We start from the raw sequence: 25502 nt of genomic DNA on the forward strand, positions 1-25502 counted from the left end.
CAGAGGAGGGAGGTCCCGTAACAGAGAATCTGTCTTCATGTCAGCAGAGAATTAGTCTGCATGTCATAGCAGAGAATGAGGCTTCACGTCAGCCACCACTGCAACAGTCCATTGGCATATATTTAGGCCCAGCACACACACAGGCAGAGGAGAGAGGTCCCGTAACAGAGGATCTGGCTTCATGTCAGCAGAGAATCAGTCTGCATGTCATAGCAGAGAATCAGGCTTCACGTCAGCCACCACTGCAACAGTCCATTGGCATATATTTAGGCCTAGCACACAGGCAGAGGAGAGAGGTCCCGTAACAGACAATCTGGCTTCATGTCAGCAGAGAATCAGTCTGCATGTCATAGCAGAGAATGAGGCTTCACGTCAGCCACCACTGCAACAGTCCATTGTCATAAATTTAGGCCCAGCACCCAGGCAGAGGAGAGAGGTCCCGTAACAGACAATCTGGCTTCATGTCAGCAGAGAATTAGTCTGCATGTCATAGCAGAGAATCAGGCTTCATGTCAGCCACCACTGCAACAGTCCATTGGCATATATTTAGGCCTAGCACACAGGCAGAGGAGAGGTTCATTCAACTTTGGGTAGCATCGCAATATAATGGTAAAATGAAAATAAAAATAGGATTGAATGAGGAAGTGCCCTGGAGTCCAATAATATATGGTTATGGGGAGGTAGTTAATGTCTAATCTGGACAAGGGACGGACAGGTCCTGTGGGATCCATGCCTGGTTCATTTTTATGAACGTCAGCTTGTCCACATTGGCTGTAGACAGGCGGCTGCGTTTGTCTGTAATGACGCCCCCTGCCGTGCTGAATACACGTTCAGACAAAACGCTGGCTGCCGGGCAGGCCAGCACCTCCAAGGCATAAAAGGCTAGCTCTGGCCACGTGGACAATTTAGAGACCCAGAAGTTGAATGGGGCCGAACCATCAGTCAGTACGTGGAGGGGTGTGCACACGTACTGTTCCACCATGTTAGTGAAATGTTGCCTCCTGCTAACACGTTGCGTATCAGGTGGTGGTGCAGTTAGCTGTGGCGTGTTGACAAAAGTTTTCCACATCTCTGCCATGCTAACCCTGCCCTCAGAGGAGCTGGCCGTGACACAGCTGCCTTGGCGACCTCTTGCTCCTCCTCTGCCTTGGCCTTGGGCTTCCACTTGTTCCCCTGTGACATTTGGGAATGCTCTCAGTAGCGCGTCTACCAACGTGCGCTTGTACTCGCGCATCTTCCTATCACGCTCCAGTGCAGGAAGTAAGGTGGGCACATTGTCTTTGTAGCGTGGATCCAGCAGGGTGGCAACCCAGTAGTCCGCACAGGTTAAAATGTGGGCAACTCTGCTGTCGTTGCGCAGGCACTGCAGCATGTAGTCGCTCATGTGTGCCAGGCTGCCCAGGGATAAGGACAAGCTGTCCTCTGTGGGAGGCGTATCGTCATCGTCCTGCCTTTCCCCCCAGCCACGCACCAGTGATGGACCCGAGCTGCGTTGGGTGCCACCCCGCTGTGACCATGCTTCATCCTCATCCTCCTCCACCTCCTCCTCATCCTCGTCCTCCTCGTCCTCCAGTAGTGGGCCCTGGCTGGCCACATTTGTACCTGGCCTCTGCTGTTGCCAAAAACCTCCCTCTGAGTCACTTCGAAGAGACTGGCCTGAAAGTGCTAAAAATGACCCCTCTTCCTCCTCCTCCTCCTCCTCCTCCTGGGCCACCTCCTCTTCCATCATCGCCCTAAGTGTTTTCTCAAGGAGACATAGAAGTGGTATTGTAACGCTGATAACGGTGTCATCGCCACTGGCCATGTTGGTGGAGTACTCGAAACAGCGCAACAGGGCACACAGGTCTCGCATGGAGGCCCAGTCATTGGTGGTGAAGTGGTGCTGTTCTGTAGTGCGACTGACCCGTGCGTGCTGCAGCTGAAACTCCACTATGGCCTGCTGCTGCTCGCACAGTCTGTCCAGCATGTGCAAGGTGGAGTTCCACCTGGTGGGCACGTCGCATATGAGGCGGTGAGCGGGAAGGCCGAAGTTACGCTGTAGCGCAGACAGGCGAGCAGCAGCAGGATGTGAACGCCGGAAGCGCGAACAGACGGCCCGCACTTTATGCAGCAGCTCTGACATGTCGGGGTAGTTGTGAATGAACTTCTGCACCACCAAATTCAGCACATGCGCCAAGCAAGGGATGTGCGTCAAATTGGCTAGTCCCAGAGCTGCAACGAGATTTCGCCCATTATCACACACCACCAGGCCGGGCTTGAGGCTCACCGGCAGCAACCACTCGTCGGTCTGTTGTTCTATACCCCGCCACAACTCCTGTGCGGTGTGGGGCCTGTCCCCCAAACATATGAGTTTCAGAATGGCCTGCTGACGTTTACCCCGGGCTGTGCTGAAGTTGGTGGTGAAGGTGTGTGGCTGACTGGATGAGCAGGTGGAAGAAGAGGAGGAGGAAGCCGAGAAGGAGGAGGTGGCAACAGGAGGCAAAGAATGTTGCCCTGCGATCCTTGGCGGCGGAAGGACGTGCGCCAAACAGCTCTCCGCCTGGGGCCCAGCTGCCACTACATTTACCCAGTGTGCAGTTAGGGAGATATAGCGTCCCTGGCCGTGCTTACTGGTCCACGTATCTGTGGTTAGGTGGACCTTGCCACAGATGGCGTTGCGCAGTGCACACTTGATTTTATCGGATACTTGGTTGTGCAGGGAAGGCACGGCTCTCTTGGAGAAGTAGTGCCGGCTGGGAACAACATACTGTGGGACAGCAAGCGACATGAGCTGTTTGAAGCTGTCTGTGTCCACCAGCCTAAATGACAGCATTTCATAGGCCAGTAGTTTAGAAATGCTGGCATTCAGGGCCAGGGATCGAGGGTGGCTAGGTGGGAATTTACGCTTTCTATCAAATGTTTGTGAGATGGAGAGCTGAACGCTGGCGTGTGACATGGTTGAGACGCTTGGTGACGGAGGTGGTGGTGGTGGTGTTGGTGGTACATCCCCTGTTTGCTGGGCGGCAGGTGCCAACGTTCCTCCAGAGGCGGAGGAAGAGGCCGAGGCGGCAGCAGCAGAATAGGCCGAGGCGGCAGCAGCAGAAGAGGTAGCAGGGGGAGCCTGAGTGACTTCCTTGGTTTTAAGGTGTTTACTCCACTGCAGTTCATGCTTTGCATGCAGGTGCCTGGTCATGCAGGTTGTGCTCAGGTTCAGAACGTTAATGCCTCGCTTCAGGCTCTGATGGCACAGCGTGCAAACCACTCGGGTCTTGTCGTCAGCACATTGTTTGAAGAAGTGCCATGCCAGGGAACTCCTTGAAGCTGCCTTTGGGGTGCTCGGTCCCAGATGGCGGCGGTCAGTAGCAGGCGGAGTCTCTTGGCGGCGGGTGTTCTGCTTTTGCCCACTGCTCCCTCTTTTGCTACGCTGTTGGCTCGGTCTCACCACTGCCTCTTCCTCCGAACTGTGAAAGTCAGTGGCACGACCTTCATTCCATGTGGGGTCTAGGACCTCATCGTCCCCTGCATCGTCTTCCACCCAGTCTTGATCCCTGACCTCCTGTTCAGTCTGCACACTGCAGAAAGACGCAGCAGTTGGCACCTGTGTTTCGTCATCATCAGAGACATGCTGAGGTGGTATTCCCATGTCCTCATCATCAGGAAACATAAGTGGTTGTGCGTCAGTGCATTCTATGTCTTTCACCGCTGGGGAAGGGCTAGGTGGATGCCCTTGGGAAACCCTGCCAGCGGAGTCTTCAAACAGCATAAGAGACTGCTGCATAACTTGAGGCTGAGACAGTTTCCCTGGTATGCATGGGGGTGATGTGACAGACTGATGGGGTTGGTTTTCAGGCGCCATCTGTGCGCTTTCTGCAGAAGACTGGGTGGGAGATAATGTGAACGTGCTGGATCCACTGTCGGCCACCCAATTGACTAATGCCTGTATCTGCTCAGGCCTTACCATCCTTAGAACGGCATTGGGCCCCACCATATATCGCTGTAAATTCTGGCGGCTACTGGGACCTGAGGTAGTTGGTACACTAGGACGTGTGGATGTGGCAGAACGGCCACGTCCTCTCCCAGCACCAGAGGGTCCACTAACACCACCACGACCATGTCCACGTCCGCGTCCCTTACTAGATGTTTTTCTCATTGTTATGGTTCACCACAACAACAAATATATTATTTGGCCCAATGTATTGTATTCAAATTCAGCGGGATATAAATTTGAGGCCTAGTATTTAGGCGCTGGGTGACCGGTATGGATTTAGTGACAGAATTAGACTTGGAAATGCACAGAAGCGTGTGTGTGAAGTTATTCTGAATGACCCTATGTGCACCTTCAATATGATCTACCCTTTTAGGGATAGATTTCAAATAGCTCTGATATAGCAGAAACGACTAAATTATGAAATTGCTAAATTGGGAATTGTATTTCAACCCAGAACAAGAAATGTGCTTGAACGGACACTAAATAACTCGCCCAGCTACAGCACTAGGGACAGATTTAGCTGGATATAAATTTGAGGCCTAGTATTTAGGCGCTGGGTGACCGGTATGGATTTAGTGACAGAATTAGACTTGGAAATGCACAGAAGCGTGTGTGTGAAGTTATTCTGAATGACCCTATGTGCACCTTGAATATTATATACCCTTTTAGGGATAGATTTCAAATAGCTCTGATATAGCAGAAACCACTAAATTATGAAATTGCTAAATTGGGAATTGTATTTCAACCCAGAACAAGAAATGTGCTTGAACGGACACTAAATAACTCGCCCAGCTACAGCACTAAGGACAGATTTAGCGGGATATAAATTTGAGACCTAGTATTTAGGCGCTGGGTGACAGGTATGGGTTTAGTGCCAGAATTAGACTTGGAAATACACAGTAGCGGGTGTGTGTGAAGTTATTCTGAATGACCCAATGTGCACCTTGAATATTATATACCCTTTTAGGGATAGATTTCAAATAGCTCTGATATAGCAGAAACCACTAAATTATGAAATTGCTAAATTGGGAATTGTATTTCAACCCAGAACAAGAAATGTGCTTGAACGGACACTAAATAACTCGCCCAGCTACAGCACTAAGGACAGATTTAGCGGGATATAAATTTGAGGCCTAGTATTTAGGCGCTGGGTGACAGGTATGGGTTTAGTGCCAGAATTAGACTTGGAAATACACAGTAGCGGGTGTGTGTGAAGTTATTCTGAATGACCCAATGTGCACCTTGAATATTATATACCCTTTTAGGGATAGATTTCAAATAGCTCTGATATAGCAGAAACCACTAAATTATGAAATTGCTAAATTGGGAATTGTATTTCAACCCAGAACAAGAAATGTGCTTGAACGGACACTAAATAACTCGCCCAGCTACAGCACTAAGGACAGATTTAGCGGGATATAAATTTGAGGCCTAGTATTTAGGCGCTGGGTGACAGGTATGGGTTTAGTGCCAGAATTAGACTTGGAAATACACAGTAGCGGGTGTGTGTGAAGTTATTCTGAATGACCCAATGTGCACCTTGAATATTATATACCCTTTTAGGGATAGATTTCAAATAGCTCTGATATAGCAGAAACCACTAAATTATGAAATTGCTAAATTGGGAATTGTATTTCAACCCAGAACAAGAAATGTGCTTGAACGGACACTAAATAACTCGCCCAGCTACAGCACTAGGGACAGATTTAGCTGGATATAAATTTGAGGCCTAGTATTTAGGCGCTGGGTGACCGGTATGGATTTAGTGACAGAATTAGACTTGGAAATGCACAGAAGCGTGTGTGTGAAGTTATTCTGAATGACCCTATGTGCACCTTGAATATTATATACCCTTTTAGGGATAGATTTCAAATAGCTCTGATATAGCAGAAACCACTAAATTATGAAATTGCTAAATTGGGAATTGTATTTCAACCCAGAACAAGAAATGTGCTTGAACGGACACTAAATAACTCGCCCAGCTACAGCACTAAGGACAGATTTAGCGGGATATAAATTTGAGGCCTAGTATTTAGGCGCTGGGTGACAGGTATGGGTTTAGTGCCAGAATTAGACTTGGAAATACACAGTAGCGGGTGTGTGTGAAGTTATTCTGAATGACCCAATGTGCACCTTGAATATTATATACCCTTTTAGGGATAGATTTCAAATAGCTCTGATATAGCAGAAACCACTAAATTATGAAATTGCTAAATTGGGAATTGTATTTCAACCCAGAACAAGAAATGTGCTTGAACGGACACTAAATAACTCGCCCAGCTACAGCACTAAGGACAGATTTAGCGGGATATAAATTTGAGACCTAGTATTTAGGCGCTGGGTGACAGGTATGGGTTTAGTGCCAGAATTAGACTTGGAAATACACAGTAGCGGGTGTGTGTGAAGTTATTCTGAATGACCCAATGTGCACCTTGAATATTATATACCCTTTTAGGGATAGATTTCAAATAGCTCTGATATAGCAGAAACCACTAAATTATGAAATTGCTAAATTGGGAATTGTATTTCAACCCAGAACAAGAAATGTGCTTGAACGGACACTAAATAACTCGCCCAGCTACAGCACTAAGGACAGATTTAGCGGGATATAAATTTGAGGCCTAGTATTTAGGCGCTGGGTGACAGGTATGGGTTTAGTGCCAGAATTAGACTTGGAAATACACAGTAGCGGGTGTGTGTGAAGTTATTCTGAATGACCCAATGTGCACCTTGAATATTATATACCCTTTTAGGGATAGATTTCAAATAGCTCTGATATAGCAGAAACCACTAAATTATGAAATTGCTAAATTGGGAATTGTATTTCAACCCAGAACAAGAAATGTGCTTGAACGGACACTAAATAACTCGCCCAGCTACAGCACTAAGGACAGATTTAGCGGGATATAAATTTGAGGCCTAGTATTTAGGCGCTGGGTGACAGGTATGGGTTTAGTGCCAGAATTAGACTTGGAAATACACAGTAGCGGGTGTGTGTGAAGTTATTCTGAATGACCCAATGTGCACCTTGAATATTATATACCCTTTTAGGGATAGATTTCAAATAGCTCTGATATAGCAGAAACCACTAAATTATGAAATTGCTAAATTGGGAATTGTATTTCAACCCAGAACAAGAAATGTGCTTGAACGGACACTAAATAACTCGCCCAGCTACAGCACTAAGGACAGATTTAGCGGGATATAAATTTGAGGCCTAGTATTTAGGCGCTGGGTGACAGGTATGGGTTTAGTGCCAGAATTAGACTTGGAAATACACAGTAGCGGGTGTGTGTGAAGTTATTCTGAATGACCCAATGTGCACCTTGAATATTATATACCCTTTTAGGGATAGATTTCAAATAGCTCTGATATAGCAGAAACCACTAAATTATGAAATTGCTAAATTGGGAATTGTATTTCAACCCAGAACAAGAAATGTGCTTGAACGGACACTAAATAACTCGCCCAGCTACAGCACTAAGGACAGATTTAGCGGGATATAAATTTGAGGCCTAGTATTTAGGCGCTGGGTGACAGGTATGGGTTTAGTGCCAGAATTAGACTTGGAAATACACAGTAGCGGGTGTGTGTGAAGTTATTCTGAATGACCCAATGTGCACCTTGAATATTATATACCCTTTTAGGGATAGATTTCAAATAGCTCTGATATAGCAGAAACCACTAAATTATGAAATTGCTAAATTGGGAATTGTATTTCAACCCAGAACAAGAAATGTGCTTGAACGGACACTAAATAACTCGCCCAGCTACAGCACTAGGGACAGATTTAGCTGGATATAAATTTGAGGCCTAGTATTTAGGCGCTGGGTGACAGGTATGGGTTTAGTGCCAGAATTAGACTTGGAAATACACAGTAGCGGGTGTGTGTGAAGTTATTCTGAATGACCCAATGTGCACCTTGAATATTATATACCCTTTTAGGGATAGATTTCAAATAGCTCTGATATAGCAGAAACCACTAAATTATGAAATTGCTAAATTGGGAATTGTATTTCAACCCAGAACAAGAAATGTGCTTGAACGGACACTAAATAACTCGCCCAGCTACAGCACTAGGGACAGATTTAGCTGGATATAAATTTGAGGCCTAGTATTTAGGCGCTGCGTGACAGGTATGGGTTTAGTGACAGAATTAGACTTGGAAATACACAGTAGCGGGTGTGTGTGAAGTTATTCTGAATGACCCAATGTGCACCTTGAATATTATATACCCTTTTAGGGATAGATTTCAAATAGCTCTGATATAGCAGAAACCACTAAATTATGAAATTGCTAAATTGGGAATTGTATTTCAACCCAGAACAAGAAATGTGCTTGAACGGACACTAAATAACTCGCCCAGCTACAGCACTAGGGACAGATTTAGCTGGATATAAATTTGAGGCCTAGTATTTAGGCGCTGGGTGACCGGTATGGATTTAGTGACAGAATTAGACTGGGATATGGCCAAAAAATAAACAGACTATTGCTGGTTAAATGCACTTGGTGTGACAGCTTCACCCTGATGTAGGCTTTAGCCAAAAAACAACCACACCATTGAGGGTTAAATGCACTTGGTGACAGGCGCAGCTTGCCCCTGATTTAGTATATGGCCAAAAAATGAACAGACTATTGCTGGTTAAATGCACTTGGTGTGACAGCTTCACCCTGATGTAGGCTTTAGCCAAAAAACAACCACACCATTGAGGGTTAAATGCACTTGGTGACAGGCGCAGCTTGCCCCTGATTTTGTATATGGCCAAAAAATGAACAGACTATTGCTGGTTAAATGCACTTGGTGTGACAGCTTCACCCTGATGTAGGCTTTAGCCAAAAAACAACCACACCATTGAGGGTTAAATGCACTTGGTCGCAGCTTGTGCTGGCGCACCACAAGACACAAAATGGCCGCCGATCACCCCAGAAAAATGTGACTGACAAACGGTCTGTGCAGCCTAAAAACAGTGAGCAATTGAGGATCAGCAGCTCAATGATCCACAGCTGCAGATCGATCAGTTAATCAAGTCCTTTGGAGGAGTTAATCTGCCTAATCTCGCCCTACTGTCGCAGCCGCAACCTCTCCCTACGCTAATCAGAGCAGAGTGACGGGCGGCGCTATGTGACTCCAGCTTAAATAGAGGCTGGGTCACATGGTGCTCTGGCCAATCACAGCCATGCCAATAGTAGGCATGGCTGTGATGGCCTCTTGGGGCAAGTAGTATGACGCTTGTTGATTGGCTGCTTTGCAGCCTTTCAAAAAGCGCCAAGAAAGCGTCACAAAAGCGCGAAGAAAGCGACGAACACCGAACCCGAACCCGGACTTTTACGAAAATGTCCGGGTTCGGGTCCGTGTCACGGACACCCCAAAATTCGGTACGAACCCGAACTATACAGTTCGAGTTCGCTCATCCCTACTCCCTAGTCATCTTTTTAAATTAGCTTATAGTCTCCAACCTGCAAGGCTTCTCAATTTAAAGCACAATGCTCCTGTATGAGGGCACCTAGCATGAAAAAGACCTTTGTTGGTTTCAGATAAAAATGACTTAACACTAATACTATATTCACAGGGAGTCCTGCAGTCAGCAATGAAACAGATTAGAATAATGTACGCTGTGACATTTCTGAATCTTATGTGCAGTAGACTGGGGATAGTGTAGGTAGAAGTGGTAATGGACAAACACCCTGCTGGCAAGCCTGAAGCAACATTTTAATCAGAAAAGTATTCTTGAATTTTAACAATCTGCATTACTTCTGCTAGGCTGTATCCATACTTGATAAGTGTAACATGTTTACATTTTTATCTGTGTGTACAAGACTGACATATGACCACGGCAAAACTATACTATTTGTGTTGTTGAGAATAATGGTAATCATAATGGACACTTACTTAATGCATAAAGAGGATATTCTGCCAAGCAAAGTGATTGTTACCCAGCTGTAGCAGGGCTGAACTAGTCAATGCAGTAGAGCTAAACTTATGGTTTTATCTGCCACAGTTAAGGTTATATGTTTCCTTGTTTTTTTTTTTTATAGAACAATAGGCTAGATTGTATCCCAATATTAAAGGCAATTTTTTTATATTTGAAATTAGGTCACCATTTAGATTTTAAGGTTTAAGCCACTTGCATGCTATACAATATTTAACTGAAGGGGAAATATTCTTCCCTCACAGTGTACAAAATTGAGGGAATTAACGTCTTTTCCATTGTGAAAAATGGTTAAATGAGCATTATGATGAGGGCAGGGTTAAGAGCTGTAGGGACTGACTATTGTATCAGTTGTAATGACAGGAAGAAAATAAATCCTGTACAAGATAAGTGTTCAACATAGTTAAAACCTAAGGGCAATGACCTGGCACACTCTGCAGGAGAAACAGCGTACTAACTTCAAGTAAAGATTTTAGATATCATCAAGTGTCCATGTACTAACCCTACTCCAAGTGAAAATGTAATCCAAGACCCATATCTGCTCCAACACTACCCCATATTGTCCTGATAATCAATGCAATCTGTATGTCCCCAGTTTCTTACAGAGATTTGTAGTGAACAACCTTCCTATTGTGATAAATATTCAGTTTAGTATTATGATAAGGGGACATTCTCTACTTGCAAAGACTGACATTTATTGTATTGGATTCCTTATATAAAAAACACAGTGTTGTGCCCCATCAGATATATTTGAGAGCTATTCTCCCTTAGAATAACCCGGTAATATTGCACCACACAAAGAACAATAATGTAGCACATTGAGTCCCTACAGCTCCATAGTATAAAGTCACCAGGTCTCCATGTGCCTCTTTATTGTATCCTGCAGATAGAATTGGCGATGTAAATTATGCTTTTTTATGCAAAGTAAATCTAATATCCTGAAATCTGCTACAATAGATGGCACCGCAAAAGACCACATTTGAGGGGTTTTTTTTATGGAATCCCTGGCCTTATGCAATTCACAGCTAGATGAGATAAATTTCAATTCTATACCTGTCTAATACAAAGAAGAAATATGTTACTTTGATAAACAATACTTACCCTACAAAAAGTATTTATCACTAGAGTTGTGCAAATTAATTCTAAACAAATTAGAGTTCTTTCCAAAACTGAATTTTTGGTGATTCGATTTGGTAAAATTTTGGAGATGTAATGAGAGAAACATATGCATCCAGGAGACTTTAATATGTCATGAAAATTTTTCCTGACAATTGAAACAATGTCAATTCTGGTAGAATTGATTTGGATCCATAATAGATTGGTCAACTGTTAAGACCAAATCAAACCCAAATCAAATTTTTAGTGATTTACTCTCCTTTATTTATCACCTATTCAAAGGATTGGTGATAAATATATCATGTAGGGAGTCTTACAACTGAGAGCCCCTGTGAGCCTGAGTATGAGGGATCCCATGTCCCCACTTAGAAAAGGCTCCATCTATGGTGCTCAATTGATAAAGTGTAAAGCTATGATATATGTTAGATTTACCTTTGCACCTAGCTCATTGTATTGCAGCTTTAAAGCAGTAAGCCTTTCATCCAGATCTTTTGGGTTCTCGGTTTGTTGTTTTTGGACAATTTGACGGCCTGTTTTTATCACTGTCTCCACTTCAGATTTAACTTCACTTAAAATTTTGTACAGTTTCTGTGGAAAGATGGCAAGAATTATTTAGGAATTTTGAAATTGTTACAGTGCTACTTCCCAACAGTCATCATTCATAACTAAGAGTAAAAATGGTCCAACCATTCCTGCAGTGGCTGCCAAAAGCTATATTGAATAGATTTAATTTTTATATTTTTTTATATAGAAAGCGATTGGATAATAAACTTGCACATTCATTTATTTCACGGGACCATTGACAATACCTTAACATATTCATCAGACTCACATATTTTTTCTACCTTGTCCAAGGTAATGGAATCAACTTTTATGGAGACCATATAAAATATAGTACCATAGCTTAAAGCAGGGGTTTGCACCATGAATATGTATTGGGCTAGAAATACTTTCTGCTTTTTCATTCTTGATTTTGATTGGGGTGGACTGTGGAAAATGTACATTAATATTTTTATATCAAGTAGAATTAACCTAAACACTGAGACAGCATTATGTGACTCTTAAAGTTCAAGTCCTAAGATGTGCCAAGAGTTCTAGATGAATAAATTATAGTGATAAATTGCAGTTTTTATGACTAGTAGTTGTAAGGGACAGTGAATTAGCAGTGTCAAACTTCATGCTACATAGAAGCCAGCATGTAAAAACTCCCTATATAGGCATCTTGTATTAAATAATAAAGACCCTGCATGAATTTTTGACAATTAATATTATTTTTAATTAAAACTCAACAGTACTCTCTCCACATTTGGTCTGCAGAGAATAAGAGCTAAAGTGAAATGGCTTTTTAAACTCATCTTTATCCTAAGTGCTTAAAATAATTTACCCCTGGCTATGCTCACTGGACTCTTTAATGACCTCACAAACAAACAGATTAAATACACATTTGTTCTCTGCTGCTTCATTAAGCACAATAATTGAGAGATACGCTGGTTACAATTATAAAAAGGAATCCTAAAATAACATTCTAAACATGGGAAAATTTGTGACTATGGATAAAAATGAGGAAGAAGATTGTGAAATTGACCACAGTAAACCCTATATATTTTGCTATTGTAACACTACAGAATACAGATGGAGCAAACACTCACTTGACATTTAATGTGTTAAATACACAGTTGCAGCAAGCTTTAAATTGAAAATATAACAAAAGCCATTGAAAAGGTCAGTTAAAGTTGGCTGTAACTTTGTATTTAGTGTACTATGTCAAGTTGAAGTTTGCTAAATCAGCAGATTAATCTCATAAATTTGTAGCATTATAGTAATTGACCAGCTATCAACTAGTCAAACTGCATTGGTGTACTTTTGAGATACTTTCTGAACCTGGATTTATAAAATGGGAGGAACAAAATATTTTTATTATATACTTGCTTTATGATCCACTACTGAAATTGGCTTTAAAAACTGCATACAAAACTGTGCAGTAAGGAGTTTATTGTGATTACCGGGCTCTATCATTCAAGATAGTATTGGCAGGGACCCTTATCTGGGCATCTACCAATAGTAATAGGTCTTCTTCATTACAGCTCCTTGCAACTTCTGAGTTGTATGGCACTGTTTTCGAGCATCTATTACATTTTGTGGGACCCTGCAATGTCTCTATAAGCCTCTGATGTCATTGGATGCTGTATTATGGAGATAAAGAGGAGAATAAGGGTGCTCGAGGCTCTGTAGTGCTGCTTCATATTATAAAAATGTTGTAAAATGCTAATAAATATTGTTACAATTTGAACTTCCTGAAAGTAGAAAATAGAGCATAAAGCATAAAATGTAATTATAATTACATAGTTTTTTTTCTGGAAGGGACAGCATCTTTTTATACCCATCTAGTATATGAGTTCCTTAGGAAGCTACAGACTTATCTTTTTGTCTTTCAATATCAGAATATTGACTGCCACTAATATGGTGCAGATGTATTTATTCCTGTATGATGATAACTTTCATCCATATGTAATATAACTGTTATACTATATTATCTGCTCTATTATTCAGCAGCCAGGTATATTTATGCATATCTAACAGAGTGAATATCTGTTAATACGTTCAAGAAAAATGAATAAATCAAAAAATAAATTAAAGGCAAACTGTCAAGAGTGTTTGCATTGACACATAAATGTAGTTCACCTAATTAAAATAAGGCTTTTCGTTTGTTGATTCAAGGCTCCGTTCTTGAATTATGACCCTTTTTCCTAATGTGAAAATTAGGTGTTTGATGCAATAAGGTTGTCACCATTGTCCTTATTGCACCCAAGCTTCACTCCTTTCTGTGGCCACCCCATCACTCGCTGCTTTGACTGACAGGTTTAGGTACTGGAAAAGCAGTGAGGGTGAAGCTAGCCAGAAAACAGAGCAGAGCTGTGGTGCAACAAGAGCAACGGTGATGCTTTCATTAAACTAAATACTTAATTTGCATGTTAAAAATAAAAGGATCATAATTTGGGAACGGAGACTCAAACGAACAAAAAAAAGTGTTTTTATCAGGTGAACAGCTATGTGTCTGTGCAAATAGTTGGATAGGGAGGTCGCTGGTAGAGATGAGCTAAGTTATTAAAAATTCAATTTGGCTGCTTCACCAAATTTTACAGACAATTTGCTTTGTGACGGATAACTTTGTCATTATTTCTTTGTAAATAGCGGGTGAAATGACAGGGAACGGTGATTGCACTGCCCCCTATCATTGAACCTCTCAGATGCCACGTTCATCGCTGATCGCCGGCATCTGAGATTAATATTAAGGCCTTTCAGGAGTTAATCATTAAAAAAATAAAAATAAATTGTACTTACCTTATCCATTTGAGCTTGAAGAGGCAGCCGTGGCAATCTTTCTTGAAGATCCAGCTTGATGGCACAGGATCTTCAAGATAGCTGCGGCGGCCTCTTTGTGCTCAAATGGATGAGGTGAGTATGATTTTTATTTTATATTTTTACCGCCATTTCAGGGAAAATTGATTTGTTACAATGAAGCACAAGGAAATTCGGCTTTGCCTTTAAGTAAAAAAGGTATAAAGGATAAATGGCACTTACCATACAATGGTCCAACTGAGTTTGAGCATCATCCTGCTCAATACTCTTCATGTCCAAAATCGGTAATTCCAAGGTCACTTCATCTAGAATTCTTTTAGATTCTATAAGACGCTGCTCAAAGTTTGCTGGTTTCTGAAATAGTCTGAACTTCGTATAAACTTCCTGCAATTTTTTCTAAAAGTACAGAATATTGCATTAAAAAAAACCCATTAAACCTGCTATTCATTTATTAAATCAGTAATCACAACTACTAGTATATATATTAACTGGAAGTGAGACTGCATTATCTGATAGAGGAAATGTTTTTGACTGCCATTATGAAACCAATCATTTTGAATTCTGCTCAGGAAGCAGTCATACTGTATCAGTCTTGGATAGAATTTATTCGGAAACACACTGGACCTGTCTTAACTTTTTTAAGGGTTAAGCAAGGTGTGTTCGATGTGTCCACCATTTTGCCAGATACATGGTAAGGCTCCATTCACACATCCGCAGCGTGTTTTGCGGATCCGCAAAACACGGACAGTGGCAATGTGCGGTCCGCATTTTGCGGACCGCACATTGCCAGCACTAATAGAATATGCCTGTTCTTGTCTGCAATTGCGGACAAGAATAGGACATGTTCTATTTTTTTGCGTAAAACAGAAGGGCGGACCCGGAAGTGGGAGTCCGCAATTCCGTGTCCGGGCAGCACTTCGTGAAATAGAAATAAAATAGAAATGAATGGGTCCACAATTTCATTCCGCAAAATGCGGAAACAAAATTGCGGACGTGTGAATGGAGCCCTAAACTGATTGATTTTTTTTATAGAGTTGTATTACTGACATTATATTGACTGCACATGACAGCTGTAGTCACTGGTTTCAACATTGTACCTTTGAGGCCATTGATTGGCTGCAACAGTCATGTGATGTCAATATGATGCCAGCACTGTGCTCCTGTAAACAAAAACTGACAGGAAGGACTGAAATAGCAGCGCTGGAGTGCTGAGTTAACCAAAAGGGAAGTAATGCTTATTTTGTTATTTACACCAACCTCTGCTTGTGACACAATTGTTGCTAATCTCAGAAACCTCTCTAATTATGCTAAATGAGCATATTTTAAGCATGCTTTTTTGTCTCATGAACAGGTATTGCATTAAAGAGAGTATACTTTTAATTATATTTTCTATGACCCCCTAGTATATATTTCTGTCTAGTAGCATTTAATGAATTAATTTACTTCCCATCTCCTAATGACACAATCTTAATGCAGAATTCTATTCAAACGCTTGGTACATTTCCTTTTCAGTCCATTAACCAAATAATATAAACACCTCTGACATAGTTCTGCTGACATTTGTGCATAAAGCCCAGTTCTTTGTTTCCAGTATCATGTCTGAAAATATTTAAAAGGATAGGTCATCAGCATCTGAATCGGGGGGGGGGGGGGGGGGGGTGGGGGGAGATGTCCGACACCAGGGACAACACCCAGTTCTAGGAAAAGTGGTGGCCTTCTCAAACAACTGATTAGCGAATACTGGGTGTCGGACCCCCACCAATTAGATACTGGACCTATCTAGAGGATAGGTTAAAAATCTTGTAAAACCACTTTAAGCCAGTACCAAAACTTAAAAGGTTTTGTTTGTTCTTTGTATGTTTCTAACTAGGCAAATGTAAGGATTTTACAATTCACTTATTTTATCTCCAGTTGCTGCTTTCTCAGATTCTCAGATTTCACTGATGTCAGCCTCTCTCCCTGCTCTGATGATGTTTCGTGCACAAGCCTTAGAGAGCAGATATGTGTCTGTGCACAAGACGTCACTGTGCTGCCCACACCCCCCTGCACTGCTGTAAGGAGACAAATGCTGGGCATAGGAGCTGACAGAGGAGATCTGCAGAGCATTGCATAAGCACAGGTAGGGGGAAGATCCTGTGTGTATTAGCAGTGTCATTGTACAGCTGGGACCTGTAGTCCTACACATACAACAGGCTGCTGAGTATACCAGCAGTCAGACATTTCACTCAGGGCAGGATTTATATTCACTCGCTTCGTAGAGTAGTGGGAGGGTCAGAGATTGTTGTTATTGCAGGTGAAAAAAGGGCAAGTAGAGAACCAGGGAAATAACGAAATATATATATTTTTTGCCTAAAACTTGCTTATCTTAGTTATATATTGCTGCCCATCAGATTTACAGTGCTATATTTTTTTTCCATAACTTGGACTAACCCTTAAATAATATTAGTATAATAAAAAACAATAATTATAACCATGTTACCTGTGCTATATCAATCTGTAAAAGAACCTTCTTAGACATTTCTTTTCCCTGGTTTCTTTTCTTCATTTCGTCCAAGCTAATTTCATGGCTTAATAGGTCAGACTGTATTTTCTATTGGAATGAAAATAGTTTTAATAGTAAGTTTAATGCATGGTACAGAAAACATTGTGAAATATGTTTCAAGCTTCTTTTAGATACTTTTTGTGGTGTTTTGTACAATATGAGGGTTTATTCACAAGACCGTATTTTTCTGTCTACATCTGTTCCACAATTTTTTCAGATCGGATGTCGACCATCCATTTCAATGGAACTGCAAAATATACGAAGAGCACACCATGTGCTGTACGCATCCATATTTGCATTCCGTGGCCCCGCAATTTGCAGTCTGCATAAAACAGATACAGTCATGTGAATGGAACCTGAATCACTCATGTTTTTTACACCTTTTTTTTTTAAACAGCAATTTTCATGCATTTTGACAAAAAATATATTGAGAAAACACTGAGGACAAATGCCAAATGCAAATTTTTATCTCGAATATCAGAACTTCGAGAATTTGAGAATATTTCAAATATAGTGCTATATATTCGTTTTTCGAATATTCGTAATTTCTTTCCATCTGAAGTCATGATTCCTCCCTGCTTCTTTCTTGTGGACCAATGAGTCATTGGCCCACAAGCAACATAAGCAGGGGGGAATCATGACTTCAGATGGGAAAAAAAGCTGAATATTCTAAAAAAACTAATATATAGCTCTATTGCTATATATTCATTTTTTCGAATATTCGTCATTGAAGAATTTTCTATAGAAAATGAATATATAGCAATAGTGCTGTATATTTGATTTTTAGAATATTCATATTTTTTTTCCATCTGAAGTGAACAGTCATTGGCCCAAAAGTAACTTAAGCAAGGAGGAATGAAGACTTCAGATGGAAAAAAACATGACAAATATTCTAAAAAAAAACAAATGTATAGCACTATATTCAATATAGTCATTTTTTTAGAATATTCGTCATTTTTTTCCATCTTAAGTGAACACTGAACACTGTTCACTTCAGATGGTAAAAAATTTTGAATATTTTAAAAGCAAATATATAGCACTATATTCTATAGTGCTATATATTTGTGTTTGACCCACACCTGTATTGATCGCTTAATATACACATATTACGTAATCATTACCTTGCTGATTTTCAAAACAATAATAATAATGTAGAATATAGCGAATATTCGAATTCGCTAATATTTGACGAATATTCTACAAAATAATCGCAAAATATTGCAAATTTGAATATGACCCCTGATGCTCATCATTAGTGAGGGCAGGCAGAGTACTTACATATCTATAAAACAACTCCAAGGTCAGGGAAAGTAGCTATCGATCAATAAGCTGGCAGCAGTCAGAGCAGACAGCAGATGGTCAAATTTGGTAAACAGGAAGATTTGGTACACAGGTATGCAGAAAGAGATAAGCACGCCTTCACTAAGACTAGACAGAGTAGAATACTTTAAACTCAGGAATTATTTCCTAGAGGAAGGTGTTTTAAATACCCAAAGAGAAGCAGCCATTCTCTTGTAGAGATTGTAATACTGGCCTTTTAAGAGCCAGGAGACATGCGTGTCCTAAATGAATCAGGGAGAGGTCTATCCGCCTGGTGCTGGCTGCAGTCTCTGGTGTGGGATACTGAACTACAGCTACTACTGCATCCTACGGTGTAAGACACTGAACTACAAGATAGGAGAGTGATGCGGTGCTCGTGTCAGTCCTGAAAAACAGCGGTGGGCACAGACCGCTGCCATGATAATACTGTATAAAAAATATTCTAATCTGTAGAATAAATTATATATTTATTTCTGCAATGTTTGCAAATATTTAACTATATACAGCCTGAGGATGCATGAGGCCTATAAAGTGAATATTTTTAACTTAATTTAGTAGTGCCTCTTCTATTTATCCATAATCTATCTATCTATCTATCTATCTATCATTTACTTTACATGCATTGCTACTATTAGCATTGAGTTGTTTTACTAAGTCAGCATAACTTACTTTATACTGGTTAGTGAAGGCACTACCGCATTCTCACCACTTGATGGCGTAAGAAACCAACTAAATAAGTAGTATTGTCTTCTGAATGTTCTATTACAATCTATACTGTAGTGCTATAGTTCTATACATTTCTAAGGCATTTAATGGTGGAGCTATATATGGAGCTATATCATTTTAGAGAGTTCCTTAATTTATTATGTTCTGATCCGTTAATCCCATAAAAACATAGTCAAGACCGTTTCTCTTTTTTCACTCTCTACATTCTGACAGCTATATGACACTGTTTGTGTTTCAAGTTTTTTTCTTCCATATCAGTATTTTGGGGTAAAGAAGCATTAGCAGTCTTCATATTCCATCACATTTGTCTGGAAAAATTGAGCACTCTGCTATATTCTTCTTCCAGTTATAATGACAGATACTATGACAAAACCTAATGGACCACTTATAAATCTGTGGGGTCCATTGAACCATTGCTGTCCATTGTAAATCCATCATTCCAGTATTTTATGTTTTTCTATTTCTATGATGTAAAATACAAACTATTAACCTTTTAAGGACATTATTAACCTTTTTATGACTTTTTTGTTTTTTACTCCCTGTTCCACAGAAGCATAGCTGTGGCAGACCTTGAGCCTTCCGAAGACCCAGGGCTGCCATAGTAACCGAACAGCTTCCTCAAAAGCCCTCCCAGATGTTATGATCACAAATGACCATGGCCTCTGAATGGTTAAATATCCTTGATCAGTGTTATCACCCACCATGGACATTGCCTCCGGGTGTCTGCTGGGCAAAACAGCAGGCACCTGCCATCTTGAGCTATATATGTACGGCACATGTCAATACGGGGTTAAATGTCTGCAAGCTAATACTATAATAAATGGAAATAATGTTTACAATTAATTATCATGAGTTATTATATATTAATGATGCTCATAATGAAAATGTCCTTTTTATATTTTGCTGTTCTCCTTCCTTAGAATGTTAAAAATGCAGGAAAAAAATGTCTGCATGAAGGAGGCCTTTATGCTTGTTGGCTATATGTTAAATTTTTGTAAAAAGGAATAAAAATAAGATGGGATCAGCATAATAAGCAAACAACCGACCCCATGTGCATTAGGAGCGAGTAACTAAGAGCTGATTGCACATTTAGCTTATTGTCTCATTCTGCAGTTTGGTTATGGAGGCTGACTTTTTTCTTTCTACAGAACTTTTCATACTTTTTTTGTGCTCTATGCACACAACAGTTTGCATGGTGCTTTGTATACCACACTCTGTAATTTCACAAAGGATGCAAGGTCATCTCACACACATAGCTGACACATCGTCAAATCTTATTAAGTAACCAAGGGATGACTCACAGGCCATGCACAGTAATCAGCTTTACAGTGTGTGAACAATAGTCACTGTAGCAAAGCAAATTGTTTGCGAGTCTGAGTTAAATCGAATAGACACTTCATGGTGAGTATTTTTGGAACGGTGAATATTGAATTTTTCGGGTCTGTTCTTGATATGACCCTTGTCAATTGTGCATACAGGATAGAGGATGAGCTGATTTAGCTACCAAGTAAAACTGTGGGCATCTATTGTTACTACCGATAAAGTATCATCTGCCATCCAAAATATAAATGTCTTCCTTTCACACACTTTTTTGTTACATATTGGAAACATGTGCAGTAAGAGGTTAATAGAAATTTACCTGTGCTTCTTGTGGAACCTGTGCTGCATCAATTCTCTCTGAAATATAGCCTGTCAGTTGTTTGTCTGTGGTGCCAAGGGACTCTTGAATTAAGCGAATGGCTTTGTCAATCTCCTGGGCAGACTGAATACTTTGTTCAAGAACCTTTTGTCTCCTTACAGCCTGTGATGAAGAAAGGAATATGTTATTTTCTCATTCATCAAATTCATTTGCAGGGAAACACACATAATATAAGCAAACACCTTTTTATAAGATGAACTTCGGTGACTTTTGCCACTCATTCAGTCTGCCTCACAAAAAATTCTAATAGTAGTAGAAATGTTTAGTTAATTAGAGAATAAGTTATTTGAAGTGTGGACACTGACTAAAGGCTTTTTGCAGCCAGACTCTAAGGCACTGCTAAAATTGTTAAAAGGAAACCTCTTCTGAATGTTGTAATCTTCTGTTCTGAGGCCTATCCCACTTCTTCCTGATCTCATTATGTAGTTCAAGAGATTTCATGTACTGAGAATAGGGTCACGGTCACTCCGAGCCAAGCTCTGAGAGTAAGCTAGAGAATCGACTTACAGGTCCAAAAATACTAAGTGAAAACACTGAAGATGGCAGCTGTCATTAAAACAATACCTAAAAATATTCAAAGAGAACCTAGTGCATTTATTATAAATGTAGTTAACAGGTTAGCATTCAGTTTGTTGGATGTTGCAGTATTAAGATGCACAAATACATAATGCAATATAGAGCTGCAAAGTCAAATAGAATTTAGTTTTACAATTTCAAATGGGAGATGTGTAGATGCTCAAATTCAGCTGAAATATATAAAGTACAGTACATATGTGGCATATTCTCTTTGGCTCACCATGGCAAATACTGTATGTGTGTATAAGTATTGACATCAGGGTATTTTATGGTTGGTGGAATGTTATCATGAGAATTTCTCTTGAGGTTTTGGGCCAGACTTCAAGCTATCATACATCAGTTTAGAAGTAAGATAATTGCCTTCTTGTTGGTAAACTTTAGGCGTGTTATTAAAGAGAAAAGCAAACATGAAATTGATAAAGTGGAAGAAGAGGATCTAAGAACAGTGTCCAGTATATAAGGATCTGCAGTTATACATAGTAGCCTATTGGTATTGTAACTTAATACCACCTCAGAGTGTCTCCTGCCCTCCTCTCAACCATTCTGCATGGCGATAGTTGACTATAATTGTATGTCATACCTCCATTATCAAGTATGCAACTACAATCCTCCTGAACTCTTAGGACAACTGTCTGCACCAACGGAATAGGCTCCATCACTAATGACAGCATGATGTACTTCTCATTTATAAATCTCTATTAGCCAATATATGAGGAGAAATACACCAACTTGTAATAGTCTGAAAGACTATCACAATCTGTCAAAGAACTTACTGTGGGAGCATGTTTGACATGACTACATAGGGGAGAAGTTGGAAAAGCCTGGCTGGGTGGAATATGACTGTGACTGCTGGTGGCTGTTGTTGGTGGGTCCACTGAGGACAGGGGATAGTCTGGAAGAAGTGTTGCTGTCATTACAGCAACCTTGGAGGGTCTACTGTGACTACTAAAAGCTAGGCATGTAGATAAACTATCAGGGAAGTAGAGAAAGTAAATTAATGGTATAACTCTCTGATGTAGGAATATTTTGCTTCCAGGTCGAAGTGGAGGATGGGAATAAGGACAGCACATCCTCAGTGTGGCATTTCTTCTTCACCCCACAGGAAATTCTGACCACAGCCATTTTTCAACCAAATGTAATTAGTTTTTTTTTTATGTTGCCAATACTGGTATAATAATATGATCATTGATTATGAAACAAAAAGACTGAGGGGGTCATTTATCCACTGCTCTGGTGGTGGATCCACTGAAGTTATGTAGAAGTGCCGTCCTCTACATAACTTTCGTGCATCCGCCACCGTTCTAAATCTACACCAGCTTCCTTGCTGGCATAGATTTAGAACATTTTCTACGCCTAAAACAGATGTAGAAAATGATAAATAAGACAGGCCTGGCAGATCTCCCCCTTCCCCGCTCAACCTAGTTCTAAAAAAGTCACCGATTTTGGGGCAAATGAGAGCAATTGTTCATATTTTTACCCTATAAAATACAATTGAAAATGCAATATTTTGAAAATTTTGTCAGCCTTTATAGATCTCACTGATAATTTAAAGGGGTATTCCAGTTGTTAGAAGTTATCCTCTAGCTACAGGATAGAGGATAACTATTTGATTGCTGGGGGTCCTACTACTAAGACCCCCAAGATCACGAGAAAAGAATGTCCCCTGAAAAGAATGGAGCCACCGGTCGCACATGTGCATGGCCACTCTTTTAACTTCTTCGGGAGTTCTGGAGATGCGTAGCCGAGTACAGCACTTGGCTATCTCTAGAATTCCCATAGAAATGATTGGAGTGGCTAATGCCAAGCCCAATCAGCCACAGTTCATTTTAGGAGGCTGCAGGTGGTACGGGGAGCGATCGTGGGGGTCCCAGCAGTAGGACTCACACCAATCTAATAATTATCCCCTATCCTGTGAATAGGGGATAACTTCTAACAATGGAAATGTAAGTATAATTTTAAGTATAATTAGTAGCTATTTGTTAGTTTGTAACATTTACAGATTACCTCCTGTTGTATTTCTTCCCAACGTGCATTGAACTTCTCCAGTTTTTCATTGATCAGTTCATCCATCACACCTCCATCGGTCAGTGTCTGAGCAAGTTCCTTAATTTGATTCCGATTGTCTTCTGGATGTTTCATGATTTTTTCTATGGACTGGATATATATGTGTAGGTGAATAAAAATTAGAACAAAAGCAGATTGTGTAATCATATAATCACAAAATAAACTTTCCCGAAGTAATGTAAGGTTCTTCGTTCAAACATACTTTTAAAATTATTCTTTTAGCTAAGCTTTCAAGAATGCTCCCATCTAATCATGGAGAATAGAGCTGTTGTCACTTAGCAGCCACTCTACTGTATTCTACGTTCAAAATTTGTTTATGAAAGCTGTACAGAACATGATCGAATTATCAAGGACTAAATTTCAATACTGGGGCCAAGGTTTATACTGCTCTACTCGGTGACTGATTTTATACTATACCACTTCATTGTAGGTTCTTTCCTTGATGATTCAGTTCAAACTTCAAACTGTACTACTTGGTGACTAGATTTATGCTATACCCAGGGGCATAACTACCATAGTGGCAGGCCATGCGACTGCAATGGGGCCCAGGCAAAGAGGGGGCCCAGTTGAGATCATCCCCTCTTCTACTGGAGATGAAAACTTGGTCAGGACGCTACCCTCTAAAGGAACAACTTTTAGTAAATTAGGCAGTGGACAAAATGGCCCAAGGGTCATTGAAAGGGGTTTAGGCGGAAAACACTACTGTCCTGTGTGGGGGGCCTGGTTGGATCCCTGCTATGGAGCCCTTACTTCTCTATGTATGCCACTGGCTATACCACTGTTGATGACAAGGTAAAAAATGTACTTATTGTTGTGCATGTCATTTATAGGTAAGAAAATGGGTTTCTTTTATATGAACTTTAATCGATGTTGAATAGTGAATTAGAGGCAGTTTGTTTGTTTAACCATCAATCCCAAAAATATATTGTCAACCCTTTTTGTTCCCATGTAATTCATTTTTTAAGGACTTCAAAGTATTTCAAATTCACAAAACAGGAGGCATACTCCTACACACATTATATGGTGCTATGTATATTGTTGTAGTGGTATAAGACCATGGGTGACAAATGCAAATGCTAGTAATGTTTTTAAAGGGGTTGTCTCACTTCAGCATGTGGCATTTATTATGTAGAAAGTTAATTCAAAGCACTTACTGTATTTTTATTATCCATTTTGCCTCTTTTGCTGGCTAGATTCTTTTTTTCATCAGATTATTCACTGCTCGTTCCCATGGTTATGACCACCCTGCAATCCGTCAGCAGTGGCTATGCTTGCACACTATAGGAAAAAGCACTAGCCTATGTGAGCTCCCACTGTCCTGGCTACCACAGAGGTTAGTGTTTTTTTCCTATAGTGTGCAAGCACAATTGCCACTGATGGATATGATGAAAAAATGAATCTAGCCGGCAAAAGAGGCAAAATAGATATAACAATGCATTAGTAAGTGCTGAAGACAACCCCTTTATTACTGTATTTGGTATTTATTTAACATGCAAAAAATATTTTTGAGAATGAGAAGAAATCATTATTTGTCTTCAACATGAGATTTCAAGCAGAATCTCTTTTTCAGCTTTCAAAAATAATTGACTTGGTCATTGTTGTTATTTAATTATACATTGCAATGACTTTAATTAAGCAACATAATTGGCTTGAGATTGTAATCAATATGTTTTCTTTACAAACCTTTAAGGCATGTGAAATCTCTTCTGGTGACCCTTTAGGTTGCTCAGTGGTTTTCAGCTTTTCTTCAGTTTCATCAATCCATTTGTTTTCAGCATCCAGGTATGATAATAGTTCTAGCCAACATTTCCATACCTCCTGTAACACATAATCATTTCATTATTTGGTTTATTTTAATTTGACTTGACCTAAAAATAATCTTGTAATATTCATAGAACAGCCATTGTAGTATAGCATCAGTTACAATAAAATATATCAAATCACATAAATCTCTCTCAAATTACAGACCACCTCTTTTGGAAAAAACATTTTAATCTACAGTAGACCTGATTTTTCTGTGATAGCACTTTTACTATAGAGTAGATTCAGACAGTCTTCAGACCCTTTCACTTTTTTACATTTTGTGATGGCCTTATGCTAAAACAACAAAACAAATCCGTAAATAAATACATATAGTGGGGAAAATAGTATTTGATACACTAGCGATTTTGCAAGTTTTCCAGAAGAAAAGTATCTGAAAAG

At 40.3% G+C, this 25502-nt stretch overlaps 1 protein-coding gene across 6 annotated transcripts in view; it reads right to left on the reverse strand.

Annotated features, from left to right (window-relative positions):
• DMD (dystrophin) overlaps positions 1 to 25502 on the reverse strand; it is a 3186583-nt gene that overhangs the window by 1750683 nt on the left and 1410398 nt on the right. For all 6 annotated transcript variants that reach the window (XM_044284724.1, XM_044284721.1, XM_044284723.1 and 3 more), the window contains 6 exons: positions 24984 to 25118; positions 23241 to 23390; positions 20601 to 20762; positions 16853 to 16963; positions 14596 to 14769; positions 11446 to 11601 (listed from right to left, as the gene is read on the reverse strand). In XM_044284724.1, the coding sequence (XP_044140659.1) occupies positions 11446 to 11601; positions 14596 to 14769; positions 16853 to 16963; positions 20601 to 20762; positions 23241 to 23390; positions 24984 to 25118 (888 nt within the window). The remainder of the gene's footprint in view (positions 1 to 11445; positions 11602 to 14595; positions 14770 to 16852; positions 16964 to 20600; positions 20763 to 23240; positions 23391 to 24983; positions 25119 to 25502) is intronic.

Source organism: Bufo gargarizans, chromosome 3 (genome assembly GCF_014858855.1).
Source record: "Bufo gargarizans isolate SCDJY-AF-19 chromosome 3, ASM1485885v1, whole genome shotgun sequence".
NCBI classification, from domain to species: Eukaryota; Metazoa; Chordata; class Amphibia; order Anura; family Bufonidae; genus Bufo; species Bufo gargarizans.